Source organism: Chrysemys picta, chromosome 9, assembly GCF_011386835.1.
Source record: "Chrysemys picta bellii isolate R12L10 chromosome 9, ASM1138683v2, whole genome shotgun sequence".
Lineage (NCBI taxonomy): Eukaryota > Metazoa > Chordata > Testudines > Emydidae > Chrysemys > Chrysemys picta.
In genome coordinates, this window is record NC_088799.1 from 48,348,729 (window position 1) to 48,365,278 (window position 16,550).

At 42.6% G+C, this 16,550-nt stretch overlaps 1 protein-coding gene across 7 annotated transcripts in view; it reads left to right on the plus strand.

Moving 5' to 3' along the window:
* STAG1 (STAG1 cohesin complex component) overlaps positions 1–16,550 on the plus strand; it is a 391,540-nt gene that overhangs the window by 91,186 nt on the left and 283,804 nt on the right. For all 7 annotated transcript variants that reach the window (XM_065557025.1, XM_065557022.1, XM_065557021.1 and 4 more), the window contains one exon: positions 14,838–14,934. In XM_065557025.1, coding sequence (XP_065413097.1) covers positions 14,838–14,934 — 97 coding nt within the window. The remainder of the gene's footprint in view (positions 1–14,837; positions 14,935–16,550) is intronic.

Genomic DNA, 16,550 nt, shown 5'->3' on the forward strand with positions numbered 1-16,550 from the left:
CCGATCTGTGAGAAGTAGGGAAGAAATTAACAAATCTCAAAAAGAGCTATACTTTTTGCACATTTTTTTGATTGGGCATGTCCAAAATTACTCAAACCTTTTCATGGTCTGGTTTTCATAGATTTTAAATCCAAAAGTGACCATTATTATAGGAGAGCAAAAGCTCTACCATAGTGAAGGTTGAGACTGGTTTTCTGTTTCAACTTCACTTTTCTAAGTGCTCTAAAATGTACAGTTATCAGATATTAATACAATCCAAGTATGCCTCATAGGGATGCAGAGTTCTGATAGTGATCCAAATTTGGGCAACCCAGGGCAGAAATCTGAATTTTAAAAAAAAGAAGCAGGCATATTGCACCAATGTACCTCTAGCAAAGAGGATATTTTGAACAAATGTAATCTGAGAAAAGCACAATATTTAGAAAGTGCTAATACTTTTAAAAAAGAAAATAAACTATACAGGCAAATACTCTCTGGGAGGGGAGGATGATTAGGAGTGGAAGAGTAGACGGAGGGAGGGGTGGTTTGATCAGGTGATGGGGAGGGGAAGGGGACTGGGGGAGTGGAAGAGGAGGTGTGGGACAATGCTATGGGAACATGAGGGTGTTGAATTCTCTTATTTAATTTTTCTCTCTCCAAAAACCTATATGCATTTGGTTGCAGGCATTCTTCTTTCTTATATCTTCTCACCATTATTGTAATCCTGGTTGCATCCACACTTGCTTCTTTGAAAAGCTTCCATTTTTCTTCTATGCAGTGTTGTTGTAGCCATGCTGGTCCCAGGATATTAGAGAGACTAGGTGGACGAGGTAATATTTTTTGTTACACCAACTTCTGTTAGTGAAAGAGACAAGCGTTCGAGCTTACACAGAGGTCTTCTTCAGACTCTAGTTTTTCTATGTCATCTGTCAGTGTCTTTAACTCTACAAATCTACTGGGGAGTTGCGTCAGCAAAGGTGCATTTCAAGGTGCATCTGCTACATTTCTACTATTATGCACGCTGTCTGCCTTGAGTGATGTTGTCATTTTTAATTTTATTTTGATTGTCCCAGTGACAAGATGATGGTCATTTCCAACATCAGCACTTGTATACACCGTGGTGTCCAGCAGTGATCTTCACCTACACCTACTAATGGCAACGTGGTCAAGCTGCTGCTGGATGAAGACATCATTTGTTCTCCATGTCAGTTTGTCTGTCCTTGTGTGAGAATAGTGTTTCCCCAAATGCAAAGATTATATAGTCCGCAGAGTTCAACAAAACATTCGCCATTTTCATTCTGCCCTAGGATGCCATTTCTGCTCATAATGTGTTCATATCCAGTATTATCAAAACTACCTGTGCATTTAGATCTCCCATCAGGATAAGAATGTCATATTTCTTGGTATTGCCAAAGATACTCTGCCGTCTCTCATAAAAACGGTCTTTGATCAGTTTTCATTATTTGTTAGCACTGAACAACTATGACTTTTGCATGGATCGTCAGTGAGCAGTCAATATTCTTAAATTAACAGTTTCCCATTCTTTCAGTAGCTTCCTTACTCAATAATAAGCCTTCTTATTCCTGATGTTTATCATCCTCTCTTCCCGAATAGAAAACAGTCACACAGATGATAATTTGCTTCGTCCAGTCCATCTCATCTCACTCAGTTAAAGTATAATTAGGCCAAAGATTTTTATTTCTCTGATAACTCATGGCAGTCTACCTGTGCTCCAAAGCAATTTAAGATTCCAACTTTACTTGTGAAGTAGCAGTTTCAGATGGAGCGCTTCCTTGTGGCTTTGATTCTCCATCATCGCAGTGTCGGCTGAATTTACTGGTTGGCCAGAACTATCTTGTCTTCTTTCCAGTGGATTATAGTTCTCCACAGTTGGTGTTCGTATTTGCAAGTCTGACACTTGCTTATGGTTTTTGTGTCTGTTACAGCATTTTTTACGTTTGTTAGCCTGACTCTTAACAACCTACTAGGAAGATTGGTGGACTGCCTTTAATCTGGCTTCTGCCCTTTGACCTATCTGTCTTTGGTGACCCTACAAAGAATTACACTCCCTCCAGCATAGCTCTCAGGGTCTTTAGAGCTCTCAAGCCTTCCCATCATGTCAAGATACAGTCCCAGCTATTCTAGAACAAAAATATGCAAATACAGACAAGGAAGTTAAAAGATCAGGCAGAAGAGTTGAGAGAATAGATGGAAAGCAAAGCAAGAGAAGCTGAGAAGATGTACAAGAGAGGGGATTATAAAAAGCTTTTTCTAGTATCCAAACAACTGACATCACAGTTCTCGAATTGTTGAGGCATTGTGAAGGCTTGAGACGGTACACTTTTAACATAGAAGCCTGTTGGATGAAACATGTCAAGGCTGTGCTCAACCAGCCAGAACCACTAACATCCATTGAGGGATGTGAAGAAATAGTGAACTTACCTACATTCCCTGAGAAGATTTATTGAGAAGCTTGGAATACCCGCAGAAGATTATTTTTAACTTCATTGATTTTACAAAAGCATTTGTTAGTGTCCACAGAGAAGCACTCTGGAGGATCTTGATCCACTATGGAATTCTAGCAGAGATTGTTGATTTGATGTGTCTTATATGACAAGTCTGCATGCTGCATTAGGATAGAGAGCAGACACACAGAATAGTTTTAAGATTTTCTGGTGTAAGGCAAGGTTGCCATACCACCCCCGCTTCTATTCTGCATTGTCATAGACTTTGGGATGAGAACAGTGATGGTTGTTGCCGAAGATACTGCTATTGTTTGGGCAAGAAATAAACTGCCTTCAAATGAATGTGTTTAACTACCATGCATTACTTTCAAAATATGACCTTTTAAACTGGGATTTCATGACAGTATTTATTGACAATCTCCCAGCGGATGTTTGAGAAGAGTTTAATTCCTTTGTTATGGAGGGCCATTTTGTTACAAGGACTTCTCTTCAGGCAGCACTTTTTGCTGGTGACACAGCTTCTGGGGTTGTGGTGACATCTGTCACACAGCGTAGAGCCTCTTGGCTTTAGATGTCTGGGATCCCTACAGAAATACAACAGACTCTTGAGGAACTACCTTTTGAGGGATGCAATCTCTTCTATGACAAGACTGATGAAGCATTGCATTTTCTCAAGGATTCTCAAGCATCACTACATTCTCTTGGGTTCTGTACAGCAACCTTACAGAGGAGGCAATACAGATCTCTGTACTATAGACAGCTTTAGTACGCTTCCAGACAGGCTGATAAGTCTCAGGGGCATCTTAAAACTCAGAAGGCCACCAGCTCCTACTACTTTGGACACATCACACCAACACTCATCTGTTCCAAAGCAGTCTATGTGACTGCTTTCCTCCCAATCACTTCCATTGGAAACAAGTTGTGCCATTTTGTTGGATCAGTGAGTTCTGAGAACTGTGAAGCTAGGTTACATGATTTAATTTCAGTCTATCTTATCTATCTACTTTTCAGTGACCACTCTCATGAGTCTGCACTTTAAGAGGTGCAGATTCTTCTTTGTCTGAGCAATAGAGGAAGTGCCCCTTCAACCTAGGAGGAGGGATTTCTACTCTCAGTACTTCTTTATGCCCAAGGTCTGAGGACCGTCCTAGATTTGCAAAAGCTACACACATTTATCAACAAAATGAAATTTCGGATGATATCCCTTGCTTCCATTATTCCTTCCTTGGATCCTGATGACTGATGTGCTGCTCTTGATTTGCAGGGTTGCAAATCATGTGGGCATCTAACCGAGCCACAGGGAGTATCAGGTAGATAGTGACAGGTCTCCACTACCAATATACTGTCCTCCCCTTTGGTCTGTCCTTGGCTCCAAGGGTCTTTATCAAGTGCATGTCAGTTATAAATGGCTCACCTCAGGAGAATTGGCAGGTATTTCTGTATCTGGAAATACAGAAATACCCACCAGTTGTTTGATCTATGGCCAGTTAAGTCAAGAAATGGAGGATAACGTGCAGTAAACTCACTCCCTGTTTGTTCAGCTGGGCTGATTAATAAACTAGGACAAATCAGTTCTGTCCTGAGTACAAAGAATTGAGTTCATTGGAGTGAAGGACAGGTTTCAAGCTATTCTAGATTCTGCAACAGCCTGCAGTCCCATCCAAGGGCAACACTGAGGATTTGTCTCTGGTGGTTGGAACATATGGCTTCCGGCATGTATCTGACTCAGCCTGCCGGACTTCAGCTGCGATGCATGCAGGCTTGGCTGAAGCAAGTCTGTCGCGCAAGCAAACATTCTCTGGGCATGCTGATTCACAAAATTGCCAGGGTTCTGTTCTGAGATTGGTGGAAGAACTCAATCAGTGCATGCAAAGGGTTGCCATTCTCTCTTCCCCTTCCACTGAAAACTGGTTAGAATGCATCTAACTTAGGGTAGGGTGCACACCTACAGGGGATGCAGGCTCAAGCACTATAGTCAGCTCAGGACTCAACACTGCATGTATATGTGCTGGAGCTAAGGCCATGCAGCAGGCATGCCAGACCTTTTTACTTTACATCAAGGGTTTAACAATTCAGATTCTAATAGACAATATCACAGCAATGTTCTGTCAGAACAAACAGGGTGGTTCCAGATCCAGTAAGCTATGTATTCAGAAAAGGATTACACTCAAGGCCTCTCATCTTTCAGGAGTACAGAATACTCTTGCAGACCATTTCAACAGAAAGTTCCTGGAGGATCATAGTTGATCCATGAGAAAAGCAACATAGTGAGGCTGATTTTCTAGAGACAGGGAATCCCCCGTGTAGACCTGTTTTGCAACAAAACAAAACAGAAAATGCCATCAATTCTGTGCCAGGGCAGGTTAGAACCCTGGTTCTCTCACGGATACATTCTGGTTACCAAGCAGGGGTGGAGGAGGGAAGACAGGAAATTGGGTACTATATGCACTTCCACAGATTCCACTCATCCCGAGGTAATACAACAACTAGAGCAGGACCACACAATGATCATCCTAATAGCTCTGGAGTGGCTGAGGCGACACTGGTTTTCTGACCTTCTGAGGCTTTCAGTTTAATCTCCTCTACTATTATCATCGGAATGGGATCTCTTGAGTCAAAGCCTCACTGCCTTCATCTCATGACGGGGCTGTTGAATGGCTAAATCCTCTGGAAAAGATTTGCTCTTCGGTTGTTCAGAACACTTCAATTAACAGTAGAAAAATCTCCACTAGGACTACTGTCAAGGCTGATTTTCCCCAATCTGGCACTTCGAGTGTAGAAGGTGGGGGCCTGCAAGGATTCTAAAAATTAATACTGGCCATTCCAGGCTTGTATTAAACTCCCAAGGTTACAGTTACTCTCTGACCTTGGATGGTTAGATGCTGCCTCCACCCAAATGCAAAAAACCCCTTTGACACCAGAAAGGCGCACTTGGAAATTCCTTCCTATGGGGTACCCTCAAGCCCTTTCACCCCTCTCTGGCGAAGAGCTGAGAAAAAAAACAAAGGAAATCAGTTGTTGCCACTAGCTAATTTAACAACATATGCACAAACCTCTTAAGACACCAAAAATCCAATCCTGTTCTTAAAAAAGGTAAATTTTATTAAAAATAGGCTTTTGCTAGATTTAAAAAACCCACTTACAAAATTTAAACATCAAGAATAACCTTCTTGAAGTCCAGCTTAAAGGTTACAAGCAAAACAAAAAGCATTTGGGGTTAACACAGAGGAGTCCACAAGCCAATAAGAAATAAACAGATATAAACCTAATCGCGTTTTTCTGGACATCCCCTAATTTATTTACATATCTGGGGGTTCAGATAAGCAATCTCTAGGTATGAGCTGATCGTTTTTCATATCTGGCTTAAGCTTCTCAGTGCATAACTGCTCCCTGTTCCTCTCTTTCCCGGAGAACCACAACACACAGACAAAAGGAAGTTTTTTCCCAATTTAAAAAAGTTTTAGCCCTCCCATTGGCTCTCTTGGTCAGGTCCCACTCCTTTCCTTTTACCTGTGGGCTTGTTAACCCTTTACAGATAAAGCAAGTAGAGAACAACCACCACAAGGAATTCCATAGCCAACTGGCTGGCTGGGTGTCCACAAAAGGGAGCTATCCCCCCTCTTATTTATCATACTGAGTCAAAGCTTCACTGCCTTCATCTCAGGACGTGGCTTTTGAGTGGCTAAATCTTCTGGAAAAGATTTGTTCTTGGATTGTACAGAACATTTCAATTAACAGTAGAAAAAGCTCCATTAGGACTACTTACTTGGCAAAATGGAGAAGATTTTTAGTCTGGGCTGCTTGCTACAACGTATCTCCATACGATTTAGGACCAGATGGAGGATGTTACACTTCAAAGGGAGAGGCACCTCTATCAGTTCATTAAGAGTGCATTTAACTGCCATATTATGCTAGGATGTTCCATTTTTTCCACACTCTGTTGGGAAGGTTTTTTAAATGGATTATGAGAATTTACTCACCAGTTAGAGGTCCAGTTCTGTCCTGGGACTTAAACTTGGTTCTTCTTGGTTCTTAATGTTCTTAAACCTATTATGATGTAAGTGAGGTACTGCCGTCTCAAAAATTATTGGCTCATTCCGTCAGAGCTCAGTAGCATTCCTAAGAAATATATCCCACCTGGACATTTGCAGAGAGACAACCTAGTCACAATACATACCTTTGTAAAGCATTATGCCATCACAACTGGTTCGAGGGCTGAACCAGATATCGGAAAATTGTAATGCAATCTTCAGCTCGCGCCATCAGAAGGAATACTACTTGAAAGTCATATCTATTCCATTTTAGGTGTATACAAGTACTTGAAGAAAAAATGGTTACTTACCTGTACTGTAACTGTAGTAATTTGAGATGTATTGTGCACATATCAATTCCACAGCATGCTTCCCCCCCACTTCCTTCTGTGTCAGTCTTATTACCATCATGATTCTTGGATGAAGGAACTGAAGAATGGTTGTGCGGCTCTGCCCCTTTTTACCCTCAGCTGGTGGCATATGAGGCAATAAGAGTTTGCATAAACACATTAGAAGCAAGAGACAAAGGAAGGTGTAGGTTCCCTATTTAGCAGGGAAGAAGATGACCTTAAAAAGGCTGAGATGTTTAATGCCCGTTCTGCTTCAGTCGTCACTAAAAAAATTAATTGTGACCAGATACTTAACACAGTATTCGCAACAAGGGGGAAGGAACACAAGCCAAAATAGGGAAAGAAAAGTTTTAAAAGAATATTTAGATAAGTTAGATGTGTTCAAGTCAGCAGGACCTGATGAAATTCATCATAGGTTACTTAAGGAACTAGCTGATGCAGCCATGGAACAGTTAGCAATTATCTCTGAGAACTCATGGAGCAGGGTGAAGTTCTAGACAACTGGAGAAGGGCAAACAGAGTATCTATCTTTAGCAAGGGGGAAAAAGAGAACCCGTGGAATTATAGACCAGTCAACCGAACTTCAATACATGGAGGGATACTGGAAGAAATTATTAAAAAAATTATTTTGAAAGCCCCAAAAGGATAATAGGGTTATAGGAATAACCAGCATGGATTTGTTAAGAAAAAATTATGCCAAACCAACCTAATTTTCTTCAACAGGGTTACTAGCCTAGTGGATGGGGAGAAAAAACAGTGAGATATTTTGAGTTCAGTAAGGCTTTTGACACAGTCCTACATGTGCATAAGCAAACTACGGAAATGCCATATAGATGAAATTACTATAAGAAGGATGCACTGCTGGTTGAAATCCTTTACTCGGAGTAGTTATCAAGAGTTTGCTATCAATCTGGGAGGACATATCTAGTGGGTCACACGGGTCAGTCCTGGGTCCAATATTATTCAGTATTCTCATTAATGACCTGGATCATGGAGTGGAGAGTATGTTTATGAAATTTGCAAATGACACCAAGCTGGGAGAAGTTGCAAGCCCTTTGTAGGACTGGATTAGAATTCAAAATGACTTTGATAAATTGGAGAATTGGTCTGAATTCAACAAGATGAAATTCAGTGAAGTGGAAAGTACTTCATGTGGGAAAGAAAAATCAATTGCACAAGTACAAAATGGGGAATAATTGGTTAGATGGTAGTACTGCTGAAAAGGATCTGGACATTCTAGTGGATCACAAATTGAATATGAGTCAACAATGTGATGTAGTTGCAAAAAAGGCTAATATTTTGGGGTGTATTAAGAGGAGTGTCATATGTAAGACATGAAAGGTAATTGTTCCTCTGCGCAGCACTGGTGAGTTCTCCACTGGAATACTGTATCCAATTCTGGATGCCACGCTTTAAAAAAGATGTGGATAAATTGGAGAAAGTCCAGAGGAAAGCAACACAAATTATAAACAAAATTTAGATAACCTGACCTCTGAAGAAAAGTAAAAAAAAAAAAAAAAAAAAATTGGACAGGTTTAGTCTTGAGAAGAGAAGATTGAGGGAGGAACCTGATAAGTCTTCAAGTATGTTAAGTGCAGTTATAAAGAAGACAGTGATGGATAACAGTCTGGTCTCCATGTCCACTGAAGGTAGGAGAAGTAGTAATGGGCTTACTCTTCAGCAAGGGAGATTTAGGTTAGATATTAGGAAAAACTTTCAAACTATAAGGATACTGAAGCACTGGAGTAGGTTTTCAAGGAAGGTTGTGGAGTCTGTCATTGGAGATTTTTGAGAACAGGTTAGACAAACATCTATCAGGGATGGTCCAGGTATGCTTGGTCCTACCTCAGTGCAAAGAGTTAGCACTAGATGACCTCTCAAGGTCCCGCCCAGCCCTACCATTTCTATGATTTTTGATTCTATGAGCAGGTGAGGTGCACAAGAGCCACCTCTTCGGGACTGGTATTGAAAACTCCGACTTGAATACACTGGGCGTGCACACACTTAAAGTGGAATAGATATATGTACAACACATCTTGAAGACCCAAGAGTTACACTAATTAACAGGTAAGTAACCATTTTCCAGGTCTACAGGGAGTAAAATAGACACCAGAGCACTTAAGTATCAGAGAACTTGCTTCTGCCTCCCAGCAGCCCAGGCAGATTAAGATGTATTGCTGATTTGTGCACAAGGTATGGACCATGTAGTAGAAAAGTCTTTTATGCTATAGTAAACAAAAATTAAAGCTGCAAAAAGGATAATTACTACGGTAGAATCTCAAGTGAAGGCCGTTTCCCTCCATCTGTTTAGTGGTGCCTTCATGCTCAGTATGTTTTACTGCTAGCACCAACCCTTTGGTTAGGCTTGCTGGCTAGGCACTCATCAGGCAGAATGTTTTAATCTTACCTATAAGTTATTTTCTCTGATAGGAATTCAATATCCCCCTGCATGAGAAGGAATAGAAGATTTTTCCCACTGATAATTCTTTGGTGTATATCTGTGAATAGTGCCATAATAGAGGCTCAAACTAATTGTATACCCCCATATTTAAAAAAAAAAAAGTAAGAGAACAAAAAAATGCCACCATAGCTAAACAGAGTGAATGAGGTAAAAACAAAAAAAAAATTGTTTAAAAATTGGAGATCAAATCCAATGAAGGAAAATGAGCATAAATTCTAGCAAGTCAAGTATAAAAGGCCAAAAAATAAATTGAAGAGCAACAACCAAAAGACACAAAAACTAACTACAAAAAGTTTAAGTACACCAGATGCAGGAAACCTGCCAAGCCATCAGTGGGGTCATTGGACAATCAAGGCACAAAAGGAGCACTCAAGGAAGACCAGGCAAGTAAGAAGAAGCTAAATTAGTTCTTTGCATGTGTCTTCACTGCAGAGGATGTGAGGGAGATTCACACACCTAAGCAGTTCTTTTTAGGTGACAAAACTGAGGAACTGTTGCAGATTGAGGTGTCAGTAGAGGAGGTGGAACAAATTTATAAATTAAACTGTAGTAAGTTATCAGGAGTGTATAGCATTCACCCAAGTATTCTTAAGGAACTCAGATATGAAACTGCAGAACTAACAACTGTGGTGTGTAACTTACTACTTAAATCAGCCTCTGTACCAGATGATTGGAGGGTAGCTAATGTGACACCAATTTTTTAAAAAGGCTCTAGGGACAATCCTGACAATTACAGGCCAGTAAATCTAACTTCAGTACAAGGCTAATTGGTTGAAACTATAGTAAAGAACAGAATTTTCAGACATAGAGATGAACACATTATATTGGGGAAGAGTCAACTTGGCTTTTGTAAAGGGAAATCATGCCTGATCAACCTATTAGAATTCTTTGAGACGGTCAACAAACGTGGAGAAGGGTGATCCAGTGGATATAGTGTACTTGGACTTTCAGAAAGCCTTTGACAAGGTCCCTCATCAATGGCTCTTAAAGTAAGCTGTCATGGGATAAGAGGGAGGACTCTCTTGTGGATAAGTAACTGTTTGAACAAAAGGCAGGACTAAATGCTCAGTTTTCACGGTGGAAAGAGATAAATAGTGATGTCCCCCAAGGATCTGCACTGGGACCAGAGCTGTTAAAAGTATTCATAAACGATTTGGAAAAAGGGGTACACAATGGGGAGGCAAAGTCTGCAGATGATACAAAATTACTCAAGATAGTTAAATTCAAAGGAGACTGCGAAGAGTTACTGTGATCGGCGTCGGCCCACCTACCCGCTAGGGGGTGGTGGGGAGCTACGAGGTCACTGGCCGGCCTGGGTCACGCCTCCGTCAGCGGGGAATTAGCGGCGGGGCGGCCGCCAGCCAGAGTCTGTAGCGCGCCCCTCAGGCAGGGGAGCGCCGGCAAAGGTCAGTAGCGCGCCCCTCAGGCAGGGGAGCGCCGGCTAAGGTCAGTAGCGCGCCCCTCATGCAGGGGAGCGCCGGCTAAGGTCAGTAGCGCGCCCCTCAGGCAGGGGAGCGCCGGCTAAGGTCAGTAGCGCGCCCCTCAGGCAGGGGAGCGCCGGCTAAGGTCCCGGCGTGGCTCTGCCGGGTAGGGGAACGCAGGCCCACCCTACACCACTGCGCTCCAGCCCAGGGCCCTGACAGTGGCAGAACGAGGGTCCCACCACTGGGTCAGCGGGGTCGTCCCGCTACATAGACTCACCACTGTGCAACTCTGTCCCTGGGCTACTTCCTACCCGATTGCTCGCCCGAATCCCTCTGGTCCCGTGAGTGCGTCGGGGTAGTCCGCTGCTGGCAGCTCCGGCTCCCCCTCAGGCTCAGGCTCCTCCAGCTCCTCTGGGTACTCGTCTGCTGGCAGCTCCCGCTCCCCCTCCAGCTCCTCCAGTTCCTCTGGGTACTCGGCAGCAGGCAGTCCTGGCAGCCCCAGTCCGTCCTCTAGGTGAGGTTTCCACGGGTCCAGGGCCTCCCCTGGTGTGGCAGCAGGCTCTGAAGGGAGCAGCCCGCGGTCTGTGTCTGCCTCCCTCCCTGGTGCTGCCCTAACTGAGCTAAGGGCCCCGCCCTTTATACTTCCTGTTCCACCCCTCCCCTTCCGGGGGGTGGAGCGAGCTTGGGCTGGCCCCGCCCACTCAGGCTGAGGGAAAGGCACTTTACCCTCAGGTTCGGAGGGAAGCCACCCTGGCTCCCTACAGTTACAAAGGGATCTCACAAAACTGGGTGACTGGGGAACAAAATGGCAGATGAAATTCAGTGTTGATAAATGTGAAGTAATGCACATCGGAAAACATCCCAACTATACATTCAAAATAATGAGATTCTAAATTAGCTGTTATCACTCAAGAAGGAGATCTTGGCGTCATCGTGGATAGGTCTCTGGAAACATCTGCTCAGTGAAGAAAGCTAACAAAATTAGGAACCTTTGGGAAGGGATAGAAAATAAGACTGAAAAGATCATAATGCCACTATATAAATCCATGGTAACCCTCATCTGGAATACTGTGTGCAGTTCTGGTCTCCCCATCTCAAACAAGATATGTTAGAATTTGAAAAAGTACAGAGAGAAAGGCAACAAAAATAATTAGGGGTATGAAACAGCTTCCATATGAGGAGACTAAAAAGAATGGGACTGCTCATCTTAGAAAAGAGAGGACTGGTGAGGCGCTGGGAGGGAGGGGAAAGGAGGTATAAATTTAAATAAATAAATAAAAATTAAATTAAATAATTTTTTTAATTATAGGAGATATCTCCTAGAACTGGAAGGGACCTTGAAAGGTTATTGAGTCTAGCCCCCTTCCTTCACTAGCAGGACCAAGTATTGATTTTGCCCCAGATTCCTAAGTGGCCCCCTCAAGGATTGAACTCACAACCCTGGGTTTAACAGGCCAATGCTCAAACCACTGAGCTATCCCTCCCCCCAATGATGATAGAGGTCTATAAAATTATGAATGGCGTGGATAAAGTGAATAAGGAAGTATCATTTACTCCTTCACACAGGTGTCTCCCAATGAAATTAGTAGGCAGCAGGTTTAAAACAAACATAAGTACTTCTTCACACAAGACAGTCAACATGTGGAACTCATTGCCAGGAGATGTTGTCAAGACCAAAAGTATAACTGGGTTAAAAAAAAAAATTAGATAAATTCATGGAGGATAGGTCCATCAATGGCTATTAGTCAAGATGATCAAGGATGCAACCCTGTGCTCTGGGTGTCCCTAAGCCTCTGGGCTAGTCTACACTGGCAACGCTAAAACGCTGCCGTGGCAATGCTTTAACATGGTTTGTCTAGTCACAGCAGAGCGCTGGGAGAGAGCTCTCCCAGTGCTCTTAAAAAACCCATATCCATGAGAGGCGTGGCTACCAGCGCTGGTTCACTGTTTACACTGGCGCTTTACAGCGCTGAAACTTGCTGCGCTTAGGGGGGTGTTTTTTCACATGTAAAATAAACAAACATACACACATTTTTAATTGACTAAAATGTTACTAATTGTTTGTATTGCTATGCTTTTTATCTTTGGAACTAAGGAAACTAAGGGTTTTAGTAATGTTGTTCCCTAAGTTAAGGGATGGTGTTGGGATATGGGAGGAACCCTCACCTATTTTACCTCCCTCAGAAGATAGTGATTTCATGGTAGTGGGGTCTAGAAGAACCTCATACCCTCTTCTTGTTCCTTCAGAGAGATTGCTGCTTTTTCCTAGCTTTTTTCCATTGTCTCCGCCTCTACTGTTTTCCTTGCCTGCATCAGCTGCTGTTATACCATGTGACACCTCCCCTCATGCCCCAGCAATTATAGAGTAGCAGCATTAGGTTTTTAGGGTTAAGTTGGTGCAGGGGGAACAGCTGAAGACATCTCTAGTGTCTTTACGGACTTTCTAGCTGGTTTTGTGTCTGTGCCATACACTCTCTTACTCCTTGATTGCCCTCTTCCACTGATGGGCAGTGTTCATTCAGTGCCTTAACTTATCAAGCAGCTGAGCCTGCTCTTCATCCATGGTGACCTAGCATATGATAGATATCAAACAGCTCTTGTCCCCTGTTTACTTGTCTGTCCCCCTCCCTGCTATCATAACTGTTGATGGCAGACTTTGTACACCTCATTATGAGTAATGTAAAAGTGTTTCCCCAATACTGTGGTCCCCACTTGAGTTCTGAGACCATGGCTCAGTTTTTTGTTGCAATGGTATAGGAGGCTCTTTGGTTATCAGCCACAATCAGCATAAAGAAGTCCCACCTATTATTTTTTAGTTTAGAATGTTTCCCATCATCAACTGTTTAATAAAATCATATACTCTATTTTAAAATTGTGACTGTCATAACTATAAAGGGAAGGGTAACAGCTCTCCTGTGTACAGTACTATAAAATCCCTCCTGGCCAGAGACTCCAAAATCCTTTTCCCTGTAAAGGGTTAAGAAGCTCAGGTAACCTGGCTGACACCTGACCCAAAGGACCAATAAGGGGACAAGATACTTTCAAATCTTGGGGGGGAGAAGGCTTTTGTTCTCTTTGTTTTGGGGGTTGTTCGCTCTTGGGACTGAGAGGGACCAGACATCAATCCAGGTTCTCCAAATCTTTCTGAACAAGTCTCTCATATTTCAAACTTGTAAGTAAACAGCCAGGCAAGGCGTGTTAGTTTACCTTTGTTTTCTCAACTTGTAAATGTACCTTTTACTAGGGTGTTTACCTCTGCTGTAACTTTGAACCTAAGGCTAGAGTGGGGGTCCTCTGGGCTCTTTAAGTTTGATTACCCTGTAAAGTTATTTTCCATCCTGATTTTACAGAGATGATTTTTACCTTTTTCTTTCATTAAAAGCCTTCTTTTTAAGAACCTGATTGATTTTCCTTGTTTTTAGATCCAAGGGGGTCGGATCTTGATCCACCAGGAGTTGGTGGAAGGGAGGAGGGGGGATGGTTAATTTCTCCTTGTTTTAAGATCCAAGGGAATTGGTGAAGAGTCTCTCAAGGCTACCTAGGGAAGGGAGTTAGCCCATTGGGAGTGGTGGCAGCGGACCAGATCTAAGCTGGTAGTTAAGCTTAGAAGTTTTCATGCAGGCCCCCACATCTGTACCCTAAAGTTCAGAGTGGGGAAGCAGCCTTGACAGTGACCCATGGCTCATTGACTATTATCAACATTAGAAGACTTCCATCTTGCAAAATAAATGAGATGCTTATCCCCACAGAGTGTTACCCTGCTGAAAATGTTATCTTGGTGGAGTTCTGAAATAAGACAGAATGCTTCTGTTCTCAACAAACTTGTTAGATTGAATAAACACCTCAAGCACAGTTTTGGTTTTTTAATTAATTTGCCTTTGAGCAGCTAACTATTTATCCTAGTTTAACACTAGAAAACAATGCATGTAGACCGGGGCTCTAGCAGTATTTGTTCTGTCTCCACCAGCTAAGGGAAGGCCTGTTGATTTCTGAATTTGTACTCACACAGTTGTGTGAAGTACATTCTCAGTTATAAAATTACTTTCTGAAAAGATTGTTCTGAAAAGTCATTTGCATTTATAAATCTTTTTAAGAGTATCTGATACGTTTTCTTTTTTTCTTGACAGTCTGTGGTGGACGACTGGATTGAATCATATAAACAAGACAGGGATATAGCACTTCTGGATTTAATCAACTTCTTTATCCAGTGTTCAGGATGTCGAGGTACCGTGGAAAAAAGTGATTTAAAATAAATCTAAACTAAGTGACAGTCATACAATGTATATTTCAGTGTGAGTGCTTCTAAACATGCAGGAGACCTTGGGTCAACACTCCTCATGCATGGTTTAGTCAGGCAGTTGTAGTATTTTGTGTACTTCATGGAATAATTCCAGTTAAAGTTTGTCGAGAGCCTTCTCTCTCTCTTTCCCCGTCTCCATTCTAAAGAGTACAAATCCTCACAGAGATTGTTATGACTCCATCAACTAGCAAAAAAGGAGACAGGAGTTATTAATCAAGGTAGGTATATATTTATATATCCCTGACTCCCCATTTCTATTACCCCCCAAATCTTTTTTTTTTTTCTTAACCAGAAGCCCTGTGTGCAGGTATACCTTAACTTTTTCCTTTTTTTCTTCCCTCTAGGAATTAAGTTTTGAAAATTGAAGAGAGAGGATTTTTTCTTAGGCTTCAACTGCCTTCACGTTAACCCCAAAGACCACTCATCTGGGGATAGGGCGCCAATCCTGTCTGTCTCAAATTCCCTTTCGAGCTATCAGAGATAACACAATTATCCTGCCCCACCCTCAGACTTTCTCCATTGATGTGGGGAGTGGCAGCCCTTGTAGGATCTCACCTGCCACCCCATCTTCTTTGTGAGCATACACTAGGTCAGTGGTTCTCAACGAGAGGTCCGGGGCCCCCTAGTGGGCCGCGAGCAGGTTTCAAGGGGACCACCAAGCATGGCTGGTGTAAGACTCGCCATGGCCCAGGACAGAAAGCCTAAGCCCCACCGCACGGGACTGCACCCTGAGGCCCCGAGCCCTACCACCTGGGGCTGAAGCCAAAGCCTGAGCAACTTAGTTTTGCAGTGCCCCCGTTGCGTGGGATCCTGGGCAATTGCCTTGCTTGCTATCCCCTAATGTCGGCCCTGGCTTTTATATGCAGAAAAACAGTGTTGTGGCACAGCTGGGCTGTGGAGTTTTTATAGCATGTTGTGGGGGCCTCAAAGTTGAGAACCCCTGTGCTAGGTGTCTTTGTTCTTTCACTTGTCCAAAATAAATAAATATAAAAAATGTCCAGCTCTATTCACCTGAAGAGACTGTATGCATTGAAATCCCCTTCCAATCCCTGTCAGTTCTTGCTCTACTTCCACAGTAGATAGCAGCAGGAGAGAGTGGGTTACCCTTTGTAGGCTCTGGAGGACTCCAAGGACTCAAGATCTCACTTTCTGCTTGTTTTGGCTGGAATGGACTAGTTAAACCAATGATACTTAGACTGAGGCTTGAGAGCCGCAAGTGGCTCTTTAATGTGTTGCTTGTGGCTCTTTGCAGCACAGAATATTAAAACACTGTGTGATTTAATTATTAACCAATCTAAGTTATTAACCAATTGTAGTTGATAAAATAATACTTGGTCAGTCATTTTGCTGTGAGAATAATATATATAAAAATAGTAAATGGAAAAATGAATTCACACCACTGTGGCTCTTTTGAGTAATGTTGATTGCTAATTTGGCTCCTGAACCACTGAGGTCTGTTTGAATGTAGTGGTACTTTTTTTCAAGCTGTTTTAGAGACAGTTTTAGGTGCAGTCCCCATGTTCTCTCAACAGTCAGAGGC